This window comes from Artemia sp. Qi Xiang Cuo, chromosome 2, assembly GCF_049724085.1.
Source record: "Artemia sp. Qi Xiang Cuo chromosome 2, ASM4972408v1, whole genome shotgun sequence".
In the NCBI taxonomy this organism is placed as follows: Eukaryota; Metazoa; Arthropoda; class Branchiopoda; order Anostraca; family Artemiidae; genus Artemia; species Artemia sp. Qi Xiang Cuo.
Genome location: NC_142795.1, coordinates 72899374 through 72920943, shown reverse-complemented (window position 1 = coordinate 72920943; position 21570 = coordinate 72899374). Strand labels below are relative to the sequence as shown.

Sequence of the window (21570 nt, the reverse complement as noted above, 5' to 3'; positions counted from 1 at the left end):
TCAAAAAATGGTAATTCTACGAAAAAATTTTGGTATCTTTGGTAGAAAATTTACTAGTTCGAACAGAAAAGTGTTATCATCGATGAAAAATATTATTTCTAAGAGAAATTTGTGTGTGTTCAGTAAAAGTATGATAGTATTAAGGTAAGAAAATCATTACTTTGATGAGAAGTTTTGTTAGTGTTAAGCAAAACTTGCTACTTCTGACAGAAAAGTTGTTATCACAATAAAAAAATGTTACTTCTACGAAAAAATTTGGTATCTTTGACAGAAAATTTGCTAGTTCGAACAGAAAAAGTGTTATCACTGACGAAAACTATTGTTTCTAGGAGAAATTTGTGTGTGTTCAGTAAAAGTATGTTAGTATTAAGGTAAAATATCATTACTTTGATGAGAAGGTTTTTTAGTGTTAAGCAAAACTTGCTGCTTCTGACAGAAAAGTTATTATCACAATCAAAAAATTTTACTTCTACGAAAAAAATTTGTATCTTTGACGGAAAAGTTGCTAGTTCGAACAGAAAAAGTGTTATCATTGATGAAAAATATTATTTCTAAGAGAAATTTGTGTGTTAAGTAAAAGTATGTTAGTATTAAGGTAAAATTACGTTACTTTGATGAGAAGGTTTTTTAGTGTTAGCAAAACTTGCTACTTCTGACAGAAAAGTTGTTATCACAATCAAAAAATGTAACTTCTACGAAAAAATTTGGTATCTTTGACAGAAAACTTACTACTTCAAAAAGAAAAAGTGTTATCAGTGATGAAAAATATTATTTCTACGAGAAATTTGTGAGTGTTCATTAAAAGTTTGTTAGTATTATGGTAAAAAATCATTACTTTGATGAGAATGTTTGTTAGTGTTAAGCAAAACTTGTTACTTCTGACAGAAAAGTTGTTATCACAATAAAAAAATGTTACTTCTACGAAAAAATTTTGTATCTCTAGTAGAAAATTTGCTATTTCAAACAGAAAAAGCGTTATTACTGATGAAAAATATTATTTCTAAGAGAAATTTGTGCGTGTTCAATAAAATTATGTTAGTATTAAGGTAAAAAATCATTATTTTGATGTGACCATTTGTTAGTGTTAAGCAAAACTTACTACTTCTGAAAGAAAAGTTGTTATCACAATCAAAAAATGTTACTTCTACGAAAAAATTTGGTATCTTTGACGGAAAAGTTGCTAGTTCGAACAGAAAAAGTGTTATCATTGATGAAAAATATTATTTCTAAGATAAATTTGTGTGTGTTCAGTAAAAGTATGTTAGTATTAAAGTAAAATATCGTTACTTTGATAAGAAGGTTTGTTAGTGTTAAGAAAAACTTGCGATTTCTGACAGAAAACTTGTTATCACAATCAAAAAATGTTACTTTTGAAAATAAATGTGGTATCTTTGACAGAAAACTAGCTAGTTCGAACAGAAAAAGTATTATCAATGATAAAAAATATAATTTCTAAGAGAAATTTGTTAGTGTTCAGTAAGGTTATGTTAGTGTTGAGGTAAAATAACTTTACATTGATGAGAAGGTTTGTGAGTGTTAAGCAAAACTTGCTACTTCTGACAGAAAAGTTGTTATCACAATCAAAAATTGTTACTTCTACGAAAAAATTTGGTATCTTTGACAGAAAATTTGCTAGTTCGAACAGAAAAAGTGTTATCACTGACGAAAAATATTATTTCTAAGAGAAATTTGTGTGTGTTCAGTAAAAGTATGTTAGTATTAAGGTAAAATATCGTTACTTTGATGAGAATGTTTGTTAGTGTTAAGCAAAACTTGCTACTTCTGACAGAAAAGTTGTTATCACAATAAAAAAATGTTACTTCTACGAAAAAATTTGGTATCTTTGACAGAAAATTTGCTAGTTCGAACAGAAAAAGTGTTATCATTGACGAAAAATATTATTTCTAAGAGGAATTTGTGTGTGTTCAGTAAAAGTATTAAATTGACATATCGTCACTTTGTTGAGAACGTATGTTAGTGTTAAGCAAAACTTGCTACTTCTGACAGAAAAGTTGTTATCACAATCAAAAAATGTTACTTCTATGAAAAAATTTGGTATCTTTGACAGACAGTTTGCTAGTTCGAAGAGAAAAAGTGTTATCACTGATGAAAAATATTATTTCTAAGAGAAATTTGTGAGTGTTCAGTAAAAGTATGTTAGTATTAAGGTAAAATATCTTTACTTTGATAAGACGGTTTGTTAGTGTTAAGCAAAACTTGCAACTTCTGACAGAAAGGTTGTTACCACAACCCAAAAATGTTACTTCTACGAAAAAATTTGATATCTTTGACAGAAAACTTGCTAGTTCGAACAGAAAAAGTGTTATCACTGACGAAAAATATAATATCTAAGAGAAATTTGTGTGTGTTCAGTAAAAGTTTGTTAGTATTATGGTAATATGTCGTTACTTTGATGATAATGTTTGTTAGTGTTAAGCAAAACTTGCTACTATTGACAGAAAAGTTGTTATCACAATCATAAAATGTTACTTCTACGAAAAAATTTGGTATCTTTGATAAACCACTTGTTACTTTGAAAAGAAAAAGTGTTATCCCCGATAAAAAGTACTAATTCTATGAGAACTTTGTGTTTTTTCAGTTAAATTACGTTTGTGATCTAGTAAAATATCATTACTGTGTTGAGAAGATGTGTTAGCGTTAAGCGAAACTTGCGACTTCAGACAGAAAAGTTGTTATCCCAATCAAAAAATGTTACTTCTACGAAAAAAATTGGTATCGTTGACAGAAAACTTGCTAGTTCGAACAGAAAAAGTGTTATCACTGATGAATAATATTATTTCTAAGAGAAATTTGTGTGTGTTCAGTAAAAGTATGTTAGTATTAAGGTAAAATATCGTTACTTTGATGAGAATGTTTGTTAGTGTTAAGCAAAACTTGTTACTTCTGACAGAAAAGTTGTTATCACAATAAAAAATTTTTACTTCTACGAAAAAATTTGGTATCTTTGACAGAAAATTTGCTAGTTCGAACAGAAAATGTGTTATTATTGATGAGAAATATTATTTCTAAGAGACATTTGTGTGTGTGCAGTAAAAGTATGTTAGTATTAAGGTAAAATATCACTACTTTGATGAGAATGTTTGTTAGTGTTAAGCAAAACTTGCTACTTCTGACAGAAAAGTTGTTATCACAATCAAAAAAATGTTACTTCTACGAAAAAATTTGATATCTTTGGTAGAAAACTTGCTAGTTCGAACAGAAAAAGTGTTATCACTGACGAAAAATATTATTTCTAAGAGAAATTTGTGTGTGTTCAGTAAAAGTATGTTAGTATTAAAGTAAAATATCGTTACTTTGATGAGAATGTTTGTTAGTGTTAAGCAAAACTTGCTACTTCTGACAGAAAAGTTGTTATCACAATCAAAAAATGTTACTTCTACGAAAAACTTTGGTATCTTTGATAGAAAACTTGCTAGTTCGGACAGAAAAAGTTTTATCACTGATGAAAAATATCATTTCTAAGAGAACTTTGTGTGTGTTCAGTAAAAGTATGTTAGTATTAAGGTAAAATTTCGTTACTTTGATGAGAATGTTTGTTAGTGTTAAGCAAAACTTGTTACTTCTGACAGAAAAGTTGTTATCACAATAAAAAAATGTTACTTCTACGAAAAATTTGGTATCTTTGACAGAAAATTTGCTAGTTCGAACAGAAAAATTGTCATCACTGTCGAAAAATATTATTTCTAAGAGAAATTTGTTTGTGTTCAGTAAACATTTAATAAAAAAAGCCATTTGATATTGTTGCTTGGTGATGGGATATTCAAAAAGCCATAAAGTAAAGTTGTGGGTGAAAAGGGTGAGTACTTCAAGTTGTAAAATTGGTTTAGGAGGGACATTACGTAAAGAATTAGCTCTGAAATAATATAAAAAAAAGCCTTTTGTAAAGTTGTGTGTGAAAAGGATAGGTACTTCAACTTGTAAAATGGGTTTAGGAAGGACTTTATGAAAAGAACCTGTTCTGAAATGCCCTTTAAAAGTATTGCTTGGTGTTGAGGTATCCAAAAAGTAGTAAAGGAAAGTTGTGGGTGAAAAGGATGGGTACTTCAACTTGTAAAATGGGTTTAGGAATAAGATTATGAAAATAACTGGTTCTGAAATGCCTTTGAAAAGTATTGCTTGGTGTTGGAGCATTCAAAAAGCTGTAAACAAAAGTTGTGGGTGAAAAATGTTGTGTACTTCAACTTTTAAAAATGGGTTTATGAATTAAATTAAGAAAAGAACTTGTTCTAAAAGGCCTTTTGAAAAGTATTGATTCGTGCTTGGCAATCAAAAAGCTGTAAAGTAAAGTTGTGGGTGAAAAGGATGGATGCTTCAACTTGGAAGAAGGGTTTAGGAAGAACGTTAATAAAGGAACTTGCTCTGAAATGCCATTTGAAAATTAATTCTTGATGTTGTGGTATCCAAAAAGCTGTAAAGTAAAGTTGTATGTGAAAATGATAGGTAATTCAAGTTGGGAAATGGGTTTAGAAGTCACATAAAGAAAGTAAGTTGATCTGAAATGCTTTTTGAAAGGTATTTTTTTGTTATTAGCTATCCAAAAAGCTGTACAGTATAGGTGCGAGTGAAAAGGATGGGTACTTCAAGTTATAAAATGGGTTTAGAAGGGACATTAAGGAAGGAACTTGATCTGCAATTTCTTTTGAAAAGTATCTCTTGGTGTTGAGTTATCAAAAAAGATGTAAAGTATCGTTGCGGGTGAAAAGGATGGATGCTTCAACTTGTAAAATGGGTTTAGGAGGGACAGTAAGATAGGAACTTGCACTGAAATGACTTTTGAAAAGTATTTCTTGGTGTTGTGGTATCCAAAAAGCTGTAAGGTAAAGTTGTGGGTGAAAAGTATGGCTACTTCAAGTTGGAAAATGGTTTTAGAAGGGACATTAAGAAATGAAATTGTTCTGAAATGTCTTTTGAAGAGTATTTCTTGGTGTTGAGGTGTCCAAGAAGTCGTAAAGTAAAGTTGTGGGTGAAAAGGATGGGTACTTTAACTTCTAAAATGGGTTTAGGAAGAAAATTACGTAAAGAATTTGTTCTGAAAAGATATAATAAAACCTTTTGAAAAGTATTGCTTGATGTTGGGGTATTTGAAAAGCCCTATAGTAAAGTTGTGGGGGAAAAGATGAGTGCTTAAACTTGTAAAATTGGCTTAGGAAGGACATTAAGAAAAAAACTTGTTCTGTAAAAATATAATAAAGCCTTTTGAAATTTGGGGACCCATCTGTGTCTCAAATGCACAAAAAGTATTAACAAAATGGGGATGGGGCTCTCTGGGGACCCGGGAGGGCCTTTGGGGGTCGGGGGGCCCTTTGGGGGCCGGGTGGTCCTTTGGGAGCCCGGGGGACCCTTTGGGAGCCCGGGGGAACCTTTGGGGGCCGGGGGCTTCCTTCGGGGCTGGGGTAGAGGACCTCACGACACTGTTTAAATAGAACTTGTGTATTATAACGACCACAGGTCTCACAAACTCTCTTCTAAAACATCTTCTAAAATCATCTTTTAAAATGTCTCTAACTGTTTCGCCGAAATAATTCCCATAAAATGTTTAAAACGGTTTCGCCCAAATAATCCCCTAAACGTAATTTCTGCGTGTTCCTATTGTTTGGCATCTCTGCACTGTCACATTTGAAATTTCTAGGAAACCCTTTCCTGCGTTAATCTCTTCATCTCATAAATGTTCCTAGCTACACTATTAAGGTTTCGTTAGAATATCAATTTATCTCTCCGACTCAAAGATCAGTGAAGCCGTATTTAAAAATAGAATTTCTATCTCTTTAGACTCCTGCATAACTCCAAGATAACAAGTGATGTCATTTCTAATTCCTGACACTAAAGATCAATGAAGCCCTATTTAAAAATAGAATATTAATTTTTCTCTCTGACCTAAAGAACATTTATCCCTCAGACCTAAGATCAAAGAAGCCATAAATGTTTCTTCATTCCCCTTTTCGTAAATCAATAATTCCCCTAGCGATTATGTAAATCACCCCTCATGTCATTACACTTGGCCAAACAATCTAACAGCATTCGCATCAATCCTGTGAATAAATTATTTACAACGAACAGATATGTAGCTGGAACATACATTGCGGGTGTCGTCCTGAGATGTGAGCACGCCCCTGTTCTACTTAGGCGCGCCAAGGTAGAAGGAATACTACATAGGATAAGACTAGAGAAACCTTGCATCCTAAGGGCTTCCAGAAGGGCTTTCTCCGTCTAAATATCATAGCACCCCCGTCATTTTCTCTACTACTTCTTAGCATTTTGAAATAACTTCCCCTACTTCGATTTACTAATAAAAAAGATGTATATTTACACTGTTGCCAAGATCAGAGGCAAACTTAGGAAAATCAGACACGTGCAAAGGCACAAAGTCTTACGAATCCCTGATATGACATCTGAAACATCCCATAAACCGAACAGTTCAAGGCCATCCATGAAAATAGTCACTAAGTCACTATTCGATCTGTTTTCTTTGGTTCATGTGTATCAGCTAAAATATATCCGAATTAAGGTTAAATGTTAGGGAAAAAACATCAAGATAAAGTTGATAATATCACATAACCATCTCATAGTAAATAGCCACAACTTTGCGACAATTCCTGTTATCTTCTAAGTGAGAAACATTCGCTGAATTTTCATTCCCAGTGAGCTTATTATAGGTCCGAGGTTGTCCCACTTTTGAGCATCTCATGTTTTGCAATAATTCTAGTGACCTAGCAGGCTTGTCAAGCCGATTCTGTGCACGAATCTGCACATTTGCAAAATCCAGGAAAGTTTTGATTTCGGAGGGACTGCATTTCTAAATAAAAATTCGAAACATCGTCATCATAGCAGAATCATGCAAAGAAACACAGCATTCTAATCCTCTGCAGTCCTGCTCCAATTTTGAAAACCTTTTGGTCCGATTATAAGGTTTTATCTGTGTTCTCTTTAGCCCATTGGTGCCTTGTATCAATATGCCACCCTTCTTAACTTCAGTAGTCAGTCTACAATGATACACACCAACTAGGCATTTACAGAGAATTTATTTTGAATAGGCTATCCTGGTATTTCGAGTCGGGAGAAGAGCAAGTTCGTAGAACCAAAAAAAGACATGTTTTGGTGCAAAAAAGAAAATATTGAAACAAATCAAGGAAAATTGAGGAGAATTAACAGTCAGGCACTCAGAGCCCTCTTTGGGAACATACTTGAAGAATATTACCTTCAAAATAATCCTATTTCCTCGCCTTGGTCCCCATAGTCTTGTTATGTGAATATACCCGTGAAATCAGTGAAATAAAAATACACAACCCTTTCTACAAGTAATTCACCAAGGGCTGTCAATGAATATTTAACAGCATCCTGAGATTTGCTAGTGAAAAATCGAGAAAACATTCCAAGATTAAATAAGGTCCCAAAATTTTAAGGCTTATGTTCCCTCTGAAACACCGAGCTAGAATTATTGTAATTATTTAGACTTTTTTTTTTAGAGATGGCTCTAATTTTAAACTGGCTTGAAAAATAAGGAAATATTTTTCAACAGATTTCAGCCAAGTTTTAGCTTATTTTTAGTTCAAGCACATTTTTAAGATTGCTTTGAAACGCATCTCTAGGTTGTTTTTGAATATCAATGTCTGTGTATGGTTCGAACTTAATCCGGATCTTATTTCGCTTAAAACTATAAATTAAGAATTTGATTGTTTCTTAAGTTAGTTTTTTTTGTGTCCCTAAGGTGAGACCATTAGGGACTGAATTAGACCATTAGAGATGAATTATCAAACATTTATTAACATTTTACCAATACATATAATTGCTCCTAGTTTAATCTGAAACTTCCCCCTCCACGGGGATATTTAGGCCCAAAGCGTAGTTTGAGGTAAAACACGGCATTGGATTTTAAAATCCCTACAGGTGGGGTTGATCTCCGTTTCATGGCCTTTCTGCTATAAATTTAAACTGGGGGTTGGGGCCAGCCATCCTGTGCTTTCGTACACCATCCGTGTTAACCTTTCCCAAATTTTGCCACACCTACCATTTGGAGCTGAGTCGACTCGCACTGAACTTACAGAGCCACGCCAGTGACCCCGTTCAGACTAAATAATCAGCGACACTAAGACTCGAACCTGCCGATAAATGGTCTCAGCTATGGAGTAATAGTTAAAATTTTCCTCTGTCGTTGATTTATTGAAACCTTGATAGAGAAGAAGAGGAACATACCGAAACTAGCCGGGGAACATAAGCCTTAAGCAATAATAATTTATGTTCTTAGTACACTTTCATGGGTAATATTGAGTGTACATAATAGTACTCGCGCATTATACGCCACTCAAGTTTACACTGTGTAAAACTCGAGAACAATCCGGTTTCTTCGTTAATTTATGAACAAGTTTAGGGCTATATACTTGCACATTAGGGGAGTGGAGGTTAAATATAGCGGGTCTGCATGCAAAATATGTTAGGTACAATTATTCTGCATATTATGACGTAACAATAGTTGGTACTTATCAAGATACCAGTAGTCACGCGAGAAATGTATTGCGCATTACCCGGAAATTCTTATGAGACGCTGTATAAACAAAGGGTAACAAGCGGTTTTTCACTCTAGGAACCATCTTTAAACTTTAGTTTTATCGGATTTAGGGCGACTAAAAGGTACCTAGGTTGGGTTGGGTTAGGTTAGTGAACTATTATATTTTCATCCTATTTTGTTTATTTCATTAGCATTAACGAAACTTGCCTTATCGCGTGACTACTGGTATCTTGATAAGTACCGAATAGTTTTTAAGTTCAAACTGTCCAAATACTTTACCCCCTCCCCCCTAATGTGCAAATATATAGCCCAAATCATATATTTCCCATCCATTCTGTCACATGTCTTGTCTCACGCTAAGCTGAAAGAAACTAACGAAGAAACTAGTTTGTTCTCGGGTTTCACACAGCGTAAACTTGAGTGAGTGGTGAATAATACACAAGTACCTATATAATATACTTTTCCCAATATCTGAAGCTCAGAAATCAAATCCTAAGATCTCCCTGCCACTCCCAAGATGTGGCAGTCATGATTTTACCAACCCCCAGCGTTGGCTGTTCTCCCTCATGATAATATGCCTGTTTCCATCACCGACATTCTTTTTTTAAACTATACTCATCGTCATAATTTACAATCAAGTCTTATAAACGAAAATTCATGCTTTTCGTAGGTTCTTATCGTCGGAACTCACCTATCAAATAAAAAAGAATTGACTGTATACCAATCTATGGCGAAAGGGTTTTAAATACTTTTAGCCCGCATCTCTCTCTATCCGAATTGCAGTAAATTATATGTTTCGAAGTTTCGAGTCGTAACTGTGACGTGTACTTCAGCATTTACAGGTGATTGAAACTTGGCAATCAAATAGGAAAAAACTAGTTTCTTTGATTCAAACTTTTGGTTATTTCCTAGCTATAAACTGGTATTGTCCTAACATGACTCGTAACTTACCTAAAACTACCACTAAAAAATAACAATTATTAGCTGTTACTTTTTTTTATACTCGAATGTCGCTTTTAATAGCCACACCTTCAATGTTTCAGGGGTCTTTTAAGGGAAGTTAAGGACTTTTTTTTTTTTTTTTTTTTTTTTTTTTTTCAAGATGAACCAATCTAGAATTGGAAGCGTCCGTGATATTAACGTCGTAGAAGAAGTATTAAAATATAAGTATTAGAAGCGCCCGTATTAGAATTTGAACTTATTCCGTGCTAGAAGCAAGTTTTGAGTTATTATTGGTTGAAGTTAACAATTTATGCAAAAAAATGAGAAAGACTTGCTGTTTTGTTGACAAGAGTGAATTGGAAAAGCAATTTCTCACGTGCTATAAATCGACACAAGAGACCCGATGCTTAAAAAAACTACATGTTTAACCCTGTTTACAGGAAAACATAGAATTAATATTATTTTCTGGATGTAAGGTTAAATTTTTATATTGAAATTCCTTGAAATTGGTCACCTCTGAAAAAAGTCTTGGAAAGGTTCTTTTTCTAAGCCTATAACTATTATGTAATAATTCTGTATCTCAACAGCGAAAATGGAAGCAGCGATCGAAGTGGAAATATTATTATTTTTATAATTTGATGAGAGATTTGTCACTTTTTTTCGTGTTTTTTGCTTGTTTTTTAGTTAACTAATAGTTAGAAAGTTAATTGTGAGTACTAGCCCAATCGCAAGTACTTTTTTACCTTTCTGGGGGTGGGTACTGGTAGTTTAGTTGAATGTTTTTTTTTTGTAAATAAAAGTGAACTGAACTGAACTTAACTAAAGACTCCAAAAATCATAATACTGAGAAGCGATAGTTAGTCCCCATTTAGTTACTAGATCATAATCAATTACTAAACTATACCATATATTGGACAACTTAACAAATGAATATGATAATATTTGATTCAGATTTAGCTTTTACTGAATAGAGGCGCCCAACAAAATGAGCTACGAAAGGTTTTACAGCCCCATTACCCAAATTAATTTCGGTTGTCAAAAACTTTGCGCAAGCATGCTTGAGATACCTATAAGCTCTCAAATGGATACAGTGAACTAGGTAAAGTGCAACATTATAATCGTATGTCGATATATATGTAATAAGGTGAATCAGTGTAATTAAGTCTCATTATTTAATATTAATATTATTAAAGATTAATATCTGTTTCATTTTTTAGGTCTGTAGAATGGTGTAAACCTAGGTTGAAGATGCCAATTAGAAAGGATATACTATGAATTCCTTCCACATCAAACATGTAGTCGTTGCATCAAAAAGCGACTTTGCTCAAGCATGTCGTTTTGCTTTGCTTTGCATCTCCGAATGATAATTTTATATCATAGATTTTTTAACTATAATTAGAAGTTATAAATTACAAAGAATTCTGTCTATGATGTACTCACGTTTAGAGAATCAGTAGCGATGTTTCAGCCACTAATTTCAGCAGCATCAATATGGATAACTCGATAGCCGCAAGCCCCGTGCAATAGCTGGGCAAATGAGAATTAGAGCATTTGTTATTCTGATAGAGAAAAACATGATTGTTTAATTGAAAGTAAGGAGCAACATTAAAAGGAACATAAATTATTACGGATTTGATGGGATTGCCCCCTGCTCAACACCTTGCTCTTTACGCTAACGTTTTATATTACTTTTAAAAAAGCTTCTTATTGTTCGAATTAAACGACCCTTGTGTTTCAATAGTCGTTCTTAAAGAACTGGGACGAAATTCGAACTTTAGTGTAAAGAGCGAGGTGTTGAGGAGGGGGCAAGTAAGTAAGGAGTAAGTAAGGAGTTGAAAGTAAGGAGCAACATTAAAACGAACAGAAATTATTACGTATGTGAAGGGGATTGTCTCCTGCTCAACACCCTGCTCTTTACCCTAAAGGCTTTTTTAGTACTTTTAAAAAAGCTTCTTATTGTTCGAATTAAACGACCCTTGTGTTTCAATAGTCGTTCTTAAAGAACTGGGACGAAATTCGAACTTTAGTGTAAAGAGCGAGGTGTTGAGGAGGGGGCAAGTAAGTAAGGAGTAAGTAAGGAGTTGAAAGTAAGGAGCAACATTAAAACGAACAGAAATTTTTACTTATGTGAAGGGGATTGTCCCCTGCTCAACACCCTGCTCTTTACCCTAAAGGCTTTTTTAGTACTTTTAAAAAAGCTTCTTATTGTTCTAATTAAACGACCCTTGTGTTTCAATAGTCGTTCTTAAAGAACTGGGACGAAATTCGAGCTTTAGTGTAAAGAGCGAGGTGTTGAGGAGGGGGCCAGTAAGTAAGGAGTAAGTAAGGAGTTGAAAGTAAGGAGCAACATTAAAAGGAACATAAATTTTTACGTATTTGAAGGGGATTGTCCCCTGCTCAACACCTTGCTCTTTACGCTAAAGGTTTTTTAGTACTTTTAAAAAAGCTTCTTATTGTTCGAATTAAACGACCCTTGTGTTTCAATAGTCGTTCTTAAAGAACTGGGACGAAATTCGAACTTTTGTGTAAAGAGCGAGGTGTTGAGGAGGGGGCAAGTAAGTAAGGAGTTGAAAGTAAGGAGCAACATTAAAACGAACAGAAATTATTACGTATGTGAAGGGGATTGTCTCCTGCTCAACACCCTGCTCTTTACCCTAAAGGCTTTTTTAGTACTTTTAAAAAAGCTTCTTATTGTTCGAATTAAACGACCCTTGTGTTTCAATAGTCGTTCTTAAAGAACTGGGACGACATTCGAACTTTAGTGTAAAGAGCGAGGTGTTGAGGAGGGGGCAAGTAAGTAAGGAGTAAGTAAGGAGTTGAAAGTACGGATCAACATTAAAAGGAACATAAATTATTACGTATTTGAAGGGGATTGCCCCCTGCTCAACACCTTGCTCTTTACGCTAAAGGTTTTTTAGTACTTTTAAAAAAGCTTCTTATTGTTCGAATTAAACGACCCTTGTGTTTCAATAGTCGTTCTTAAAGAACTGGGACGAAATTCGAACTTTAGTGTAAAGAGCGAGGTGTTGAGGAGGGGGCAAGTAAGTAAGGAGTAAGTTAGGAGTTGAAAGTAAGGAGCAACATTAAAACGAACAGAAATTATTACGTATGTGAAGGGGATTGTCCCCTGCTCAACACCCTGCTCTTTACCCTAAAGGCTTTTTTAGTACTTTTAAAAAAGCTTCTTATTGTTCTAATTAAACGACCCTTGTGTTTCAATAGTCGTTCTTAAAAAACTGGGACGAAATTCGAACTTTAGTGTAAAGAGCGAGGTGTTGAGGAGGGGGCAAGTAAGTAAGGAGTTGAAAGTAAGGAGCAACATTAAAACGAACAGAAATTATTACGTATGTGAAGGGGATTGTCCCCTGCTCAACACCCTGCTCTTTACCCTAAAGGCTTTTTTAGTACTTTTAAAAAAGCTTCTTATTGTTCTAAATAAACGACCCTTGTGTTTCAAGAGTCGTTCTTAAAGAACTGGGGCGAAATTCCAGATTACACTTTAATGTAAAGAACGAGGTGTTGAGGAGGGGGCAACCTCCTTCTTATACGCAATAGTTTATGTTTGTTTTGATATTTAATGTAGCTCCTTTCTTTCATGTTGAAATAAACTGGTTTTTTTTTATTTAGTTTTGATCGTTTTTAAATAATAACAGGAAATCTGGCTGCGCCTCCATGAAGAAATCCCCCTCCCCAAGAAAATATCCTCTAGACAATTCAACCCCTGTGAAAATTTACCCTGACAATTACCTTAACATTTCCACGCGTAAAATTGAGACAGAAACAAATAATTTTGCATAGGAATTATGGCAAATTCCCTCACTGTGAAATATCCCCTGAAAATTTCGCCTTTTGGAATCAGAAAATTTGTCCCCCCCCCCATCCGAAAATGTATGCATACTTCCCAACAGTAGTAGCCTACTATGCGTAAACAATGGCCAAATTTTTTAACTTAAGGACTTTTCCCCTGGGGCTGTGGGGGGTCATGTTATATTCAAAGGCATAGTCATTGGGCATTTCAACTAAGATGAACAAAATGGCTATCTAAAAATTTTGATCGGACGATTTTGGGAAAAAGGGACGGGGTGGGAGCCTAGTTGTCTCCAATCTTTTTGGTCACTTAAAACGGGCACTAGAACTTTCAGTTTTCGTTTTAATAACCCCTCTACCAATATTCTAGGACCACTGGGTTGATAAGCTCACACCTGGGGAAAAAATCCAAATAAACCGTGATCTTTCTGCTGGCAAAAAAAAAACCAGAAAATTCCATATTTTAAGGTTCTCTGATATGATAAATCTAATGGTGTGATCGGTGTGATTTTTATTAAGATTCTCCGACTTTTAAGGGGTGTTTTCTCCCTTTTTCAAATATAAGGCAAAATTTCTCAGGCTCGTAGCTTTTAATGGGTAACACTATACTTAATAAAACTTATATATTTGGAGTCAGCATAATAAACAATTTTTATATATCTATTGGTATCAAAATTCTATTTTTTAGAGTTTCAGTTACTACTGAGCCACTTCACTCCTTACTTACAGCTCGTTACCACGAACTGTTTGATAAAGCTGCTACGCCATAAAATTACTGATTTTGTATTTTAGTTTCGTTACATAACTTTAATGCACCCACAGGCATACCCGGGGGTAGCACTAAGATTCCTTCGTCAAAGATACTAGAAACTATAAAAATAGTGGTTATACTAGTTAACGCGTTACCAACATCATCATGTTGACTTAGTCAACATGACCACGAGCACATGAAGGGGTGGGTAGAATTTAGAGACGAATTGACTCTGAGCACTTGGATTCAGCCCTTCCTCCCAGAAATATTGAGATTTATGATTTTAACCGTACGGCTTACATAAATTTTTGATTTTTACCCCCCCCCCCCCGAAAAAACGAAAAATTGACTTTCTTGCTTGCAATAGTTGAAAAATTGATTTTTCTCTATTAATTGTGTATAAAAAAGAATGCAAATGTCAATGAAACTAAGTATATAAAAAAGTATAAGGTATGTCAGGATTTTTAACATATTTCGTGAAGCTATTTAAATAGATTATTAAGTCTCTTTTGTAATTTCCACTTTTTGCACTTTATTGCCACAAAAGTAATTTATATTTCATATTCTTACATTGAAATTAAACTTAACTACAAAAATAAACATAGATGTATTATCCTAAAATCCCTGTCCATTTATTTTTAATAACCCATGCTTTACAAGACCTCACATATAGAAAATGGAGCTACCCATTTTGAATTCTATTGAATTATATTGCTACCCATTTTGAAAGAAGTTGATCTAATAGCTCCAATAACATAGATATTTCTGTAAATCGGATTATAATACACGAAAATAGAGCGTTTTTATTTCTACAGTAACCTAGTGTATTTACTGAATGTCTTACTATATGGAAAAATAGCAATGCATTTTGGAAGCAATTTTATGAAATATGTTTTTGACGGATTGGCTTGCCAAATCATTAGATTTAAAGTTGTTTGATTTTTAGATTGTTCAGGTCAACTCTTTTTTCCCACCAGGGGGTCGAAGATCAGGAACCATGGCCTCCGTAAATATGGGGGAAGGGGTGAAGAAGTTGTCATTCTAACATAACAAAATAAGGGAGGAACCAATAGCGTAAGTCCTTGCTACAAATTTTGCTAAAAATCAACCTTTATTATTTAGTAAGGCGGAATTTTCGATTTATGATAGCTCACATATATGTTTCTGATCCATATGAAAATGAAATATTCAGGGGACTGAATCACGAAAATATTGGGGAACAGGATTATTTTTCCAATTTTTTAAAAGGGAAGACATAAAATTGATCTAAAAAGTCTAGGATGGGTATTTTCTTTTAATTAAAATACAAAAGACTCCTACATTTTCAAAATGTAGGAAGCATATTTTTTTAAACTTTCATTTAATAAAAATAACAAAAAATTATTTATCTAAATTTGGGGTTGCAATACTACCCCTTTCCCCTCCAATTGGCACCCCTGCTTGGATTGAATTTTATGTTTTAATTCGAGCGATCGGCGATTTATACGGCAGCATCTATAATATTGGTTAGTGCTAATACTTGTGCTACACTTATTTTTAGGTACTATGCCAAATATTTTTCCTTTTCTTTTCTCTTATTTTTCTACTGTTGTTTTGCTTTTTTCTTCTTAAAAAAGGTAATTTTGAAAAAGTCTGAGTTTGAAAAAGGGCTATTTTCGATAAAATTTTTACTGCCTCAAAAAATTTTAGATTAAATATTTGAGCGTACGACGTAGTTATTATTGACGTAGTAAACGTCAGTAAACGTAGTATATGGTGACGTAGTAAAAATTTGATGTAATTATTTGTATAAATTTTCTAGGGAAGCAGGCCTTCAAAATGTTTCCTCAAGCAGAGCAAATGTTTGAAGAAAGCCCGCTTTTGCTTGAAAATTGCAACATTCTAATAGAATATACTGAAATTTTGATCATCTTCATATGTCTACAATGGTAAATGTTTGAAAAAATTTTTTACTAGAAAATTGCAACATTTTAAAAGAATACAATCAAATTTTGTATTTCTTCATATGTCTACAAGGGCAAATGTTTGAAGAAATATATTTTTGGCTAGAAAATTGCTTCATTTTTAAAAGAATAAAATCAAATATTTGTTTCTCTTCATATGCGTACAAGGGGAGGATGCACAGCCCACCATCTTTTGGAGTGCACCATCTTTTTGTTTTTGAATTAGGTTTTCCTAATTTTAAATTTTGTGACACTTCCACTGTGGTAATCAAAAACACGTTATGTGACGCTTCTTGCCAAACTAACATTCATGTTGGTATATCTCTCCTCTGATTTATCATATTATCTTCTTAGGTTCCCAAGGTTCTCAAGATAAGTAGAAGAATTTTTATAAATTTTTCTACAAAGTTATATCTACTTTTCTTTAATTAAAAAACAGTTGGAATTTAGAATTTTTGATATTAAGGCTACGTTTCTTTTACTTGAAGGTTAAATAAACAACTTTCATAAACAACTATTCGTTAATAACAATAAGAAATACGGGACTTTTTTTTGGTCCTCTGCTATCCCATAAAACTTATGTGGTGCTTTTGTCTTATAGCACCGCACTCAAAGATCTTGTATCGCGAACAGGAGACAATAACCGGTTTTCATGGTCTTTATACCAATCAATCAATCAATCAATTTATTCAATCAATAAACTTAACAAATTACAGTTCAATATAAACTGCCCCGTAATGGCCAGGGAAAAAAACAGGGGAGAAACAAAATGAAGCAAATACATAAAAAACAAAAACATTTTCAGCATCATACATTCACACCTTTAAGAAACTCAACACAAGAAAAAAAAATAAACAAAAAAAAATAAACAAGAAAAAAAATCATAAAATACAAAGATCCACATAAAAAAAGAAGTGAGAGAAAAAAAAATCAAAAACTAAACAAGGGACTACCAAGCAATCATTTTATTCCATGTGGGCTACCCTATGATCAATCAATCAATCAATTTGTTAAACCAATAAATTTACGACAAAAACACTTCAATATACAAGTAGCCTAAGGTTCCATGGCCAGGAAAAAAAAAAAAAAAAACAGGGGAAAAACAGAAATAGCATAAATACTAAAAAAAAAAAAAAAAAAAAAAAAAAAAAAAAAAAAAAAAGGTAATTTCAACATAATGCATTTCAACCTTTCAAAGACACACACACACACACAAAACAAAACAAAAAAGAGAAAAAAAACAATAATTAACCAGATAACCAGATAATATTAGCTTTGCCTCGGTGGGAAACTACTTTGTAGCTATATTTTAATTGAATATTTGGTTGGTATTTTGGTTAGGTTACGTATTTAATATAATACGGTCTGGGCGGCCCCCTTCCATAATTTTTTTTTGTAGTTTTCATAATTTTGTTGATTAAGTGTTATATTTTCATAATTATTTTGTTTTATTTCATTAGCGTTAACCAAACTTCACTTCTGGACAGAACTTGAGTGTGGTGGCTATAAGACACAAGTACTATTTATGCTATGAGGCATACTGCAATCAATTTTATTAAAGATATAGGCGGGCTCTTTGCCCACTCCCTCCAAATTTAAAATTTACAGAAGTTTTCAGGCATTTCTTATTCATACTATCAAATAGGGCTCGTCTTTTATTATCACCCTCCCCCCCCCCCCGAAAAAAGTCGTACCTATCTGCCTGAAGCTCATAGCCCTGTTTGCATCAAGCGGAAAGTGTAGACGTAATGACCAGTGTTGCCAGATGTCTGCTTTAAACTTGCGCCGCCATAAAAGTGAATATGCACCGAAAGTTCCATTTTTCTAATGAAAATGCGCCAAATGAAAGATTCCCCCCCCCCTCCAAAAAATGTGCCGATTAAAAAAAAAATACGCAAACGTCACAGAAAAGCGTCAAAATGGTGCAGATATGCCCAATCGAGCCTCTCTGGTACTGATTGGAAAGCGATTGAATGATTAAATCCACTCATTCAGGCAAAAGACTCAATAAATTTAATCTTTTAAAGCTGCGAAAGCAAAGATCAACATTTTAAAATTGTCTTCATTCTTTGCTGACCAGGAAAATGAACAATTGCATTCCTTAGCTAATGAAGTGAATCTTGCGATAGACGCGTGCGCCTATACCCGAGAGCTACAATACCATTGACCATCATGTGACTGGTATTAGGTATCAAAGGTCTATCTATACCTAAAATTTATATTTCAAAATTCATTTTTGACATCTGGAGGCAGTGCGGCTGCAATAATTTAAAGGGGTCATTCAAGGAATCTAGTATATTTGGGACTTATACCCGCATCCCAATACAAATAATACAGGTTTGTACATGGGGGGAGGGAGGGAGAGGGAGAGGAAACCCCTATAAATTCATAATTTTCGCAGTTTTTTCGTACTTAACTTGAATTTTCAATTAATTTGCATTCTCTTTTAGAAATTGTTTATCTGCAAATATATGGGTTCCTCGGGTTTAGTCCAGCTCGCGCATCTATTCATGGGGTGGGCCTTAAAATGAAAAAAGAAAATTAGGTACTTGTTTAATATCTCGACCCCACCCAAGAAGTGAAGTTAGGTTACTCCTAACGGAATTTACCCAAACATGATTAGAATATAATACTTTAGAAACAAAATTCTAAAAACTACAACAGAGAATTATGAGCCGCGTTTTCAGGCTCAGCGGGTTCGAACACGGTTTGGTCTCGTCAGTGCATTAAGCGTTGTGCACTGATGCACAACGCTTAATGCACTAGACGAGAACAACCCGTGTTTGAACCTGCTGATCCGTGAACAACCCGTCTTTAAACACGGGTTGTTCGCGTCTAGTGCATCAAGCGTTGTGCAGCAGTGCATCAAACACGGGGTCGAAGCTTCGAACCCGCTGAAACTAGAAAAAACTAGAAACTAGACGAGAACAACCCGTGTTCGAACCTGCTGATCCGTGAATAACCCGTCTTTAAACACGGGTTGTTCGTGTCTATTGCATCAAGCGTTGTGCAGCAGAGCATCTAGTGCATCAAACACGGGGTTGAAGCTTCGAACCCGCTGAAACTAGACAAAACTAGACGAAAAACTAGAAACTTGAAACTAGACGAGAACAACCCGTGTTCGAACCTGCTGAGCCGTGAATAACCCGTCTTTAAACACGGGTTGTTCGTGTTTAGTGCATCAAGCGTTGTACAGCAGTGCATCTAGTGTATCAAACACGGGGTTGAAGCTTCGAACCCGCTGAAACTAGATAAAACTAGACGAAAAACTATAAACTTGAAACTAGACGAGAACAACCCGTGTTCGAACCCGCTAAGCCTGAAAACGCGGCTATGGAAAGCAGGCTGCGCAGAACGCATTATGTTCAGTACCTAACCTAATCACCTCTATATATTAAATATTTAATAAAAATATACCTACATCTCGTAATAAATAGCCAAATATCTTTTCACAGTCGAATCCCCCAAAAATGAGGTGAATTACCCCTATAATGGAATTTTGGCTTCGCCACTGTCTTAACGCGACACGTGTCTCGTTAAGACAGGATTTTATCGAGGGGTCACCAACATTCGAAAATTACGCACACCAGCTTGTGCGTACCAAGCGTGGGGAAAGTGTGCCAGGCGTGCAGGAACTGTGCCACGTGATTGGGGCATGTCATTCATGGCGGAACTGTACGGCACACGTGGTGCTCCGAGAGGTAGGCACTAGATGGCGGAAAGTAGCTAACCCCTCGAATCTCATGATATTAACGATATTGTCTATATCTATTATTTCTAAAACTTATCATATAAGTAATATATTTTGTGTTTTTATGAATCTGTCCATAAACACAAGAAATACTCTATAATGGCTTCTCATTTTTTCCAGTTTTGTGAAGGTAAGTCTATCGATATCTCCTGAAAATGTATTTTAGATTGCTCTTGTAATTGCATATTTTTCGGGGGAGGGCAAAAGTTTCTTGGTTAAAATTTCATTTTTCAGTGACAGAAAGTCTTTTTCAGTTATACAAAAGTTTATTGCCCCCTCACACCAGGAAAAGGTCACCTAGCAACATATCGGGAATTGGCTTTCCTAGGATATAGAGGAAACATTAGGGTTGGTCTTTAGGGACTGTACTCTGATAGCCATTGACCCTAAAGTGTATGTTGTAAAGTTCTTTGATTACTCTGTGTATTAAACTTTTATATGAATAGATATAATACAAAATATTGGCTTCCGACGATCTTTAGAAAAATTAAGATTCGGGCACCACATTTTACTTATTTGGAAATGTCAAATATTTAACACTGATCACGATTGCAAAAAAATAAAAAATTATCCCATTTAAATGTGTTTGTTAATGTTTAGATAATAAATCAAGATCAAATTTTAGTTTCTTTTTTCGAATTTCGAATTTTACATCTTACTTTTAATTTTCCTATAGCAGATTACGGCTTTGAAGCGGTTTTGTTGTGTATGTAAAACAGAAACGCTTTTATTCTTTTTACTATCAAGATATATTTAAAAAAAATCAAAAGTAAAGTAAAACTATTTGCCATTTCTTGTTTTGCAAGAATTTCAACTTTTTAAATAATAATTCTAATAACGAAAGAGTAACTTCAAAAGTTCAAAATTTACTCCATTGAAATTTTTTCCTACATTTTTTTCTTCACAGAGGTCCTTCTACCTCTGTCTGCAGCGCCCTGTAAGTTTCAATCTAATAAGAAAAAAAGTAAATTCTTTTTTAATACTCCTGTGACACTAACAGATGTAACAAATTTTTTTCAACATTTTTTTGTCTCAATTATTGGACCAAGTGGACCCCCTTGTGGGTCCACTATTGGACCAAGTGGTTCACACCTTGTAAGTAAGCCAATCAAAGAAAGAAAAAGTTTCCAGTGGTTACTGGCTGTATATTGTAAGTAATGAATTAATCCGAGCACGAACCAGTCTCGAGTGTCAAAAGTCGATATAACCCTGTTTTTATTGTTTGTTTTTGTTGAGGTCTGCACTACCCTATCAACAAGCCCTGAAAGTTTCAAACCATTCAGAGACGAAACAAATTTTGGGCCCATTTTCGAGCAAGACATATTTGCTATCACATTCCATACAACTTAGTAACTTCTAATTCCAATTGCTCAAACTTGTTTCTTGAACAGAATGAATGAAGATTATGGGCTCATTATTCAACTTATTATAAACGCAGGGAAACATTCATTGCTTGGGTCTTTTCTGGGCTGGGATAAATTAAAAAAAAGTATTCAAAGAACAGTCAAGAGCAATATTAAAACCTAAAACGAGGAAAAATAAAGTCAAATAAGTCAAGCTTAAAATGAATAGAAATCATTATAATCGAAGAAATGACATGTAAAACGAACAAAAACTAAATGAAGAATCACATCTACAGAATTTAAGAGAAATAAACTAGTATGATTTGAATAAAATAGTGGAAAAAAAAGAAAAAAACAAGAATAAACTTTAAATAATAATAATCAGAATATTTCGACTCCACGTCCGGAAGCGTTAATCAACGGGGAAAAAAGTTAAATTAAATGAAAATATTAATTTATTCGTTAAAATGCTTGGAAAAACTTTGTTATCTAAAGTGTGTTGGTTTTTT

The 21570-nt window shown here is 34.0% G+C and overlaps 1 protein-coding gene across 5 annotated transcripts in view; it reads left to right on the top strand.

The window, feature by feature from the left end:
* LOC148955587 (uncharacterized) overlaps positions 1 to 10869 on the top strand; it is a 152335-nt gene extending 141466 nt beyond the window's left edge. For all 5 annotated transcript variants that reach the window (XR_016143725.1, XM_089108262.1, XM_089108259.1 and 2 more), the window contains one exon: positions 10684 to 10869. Coding sequence is in view for 4 of the 5 variants with exons in the window: in XM_089108262.1 (XP_088964388.1) it covers positions 10684 to 10741 (58 nt within the window). In the remaining variant the exon portion in view is untranslated. The remainder of the gene's footprint in view (positions 1 to 10683) is intronic.
* The last annotated feature ends 10701 nt before the right edge of the window (positions 10870 to 21570 follow it).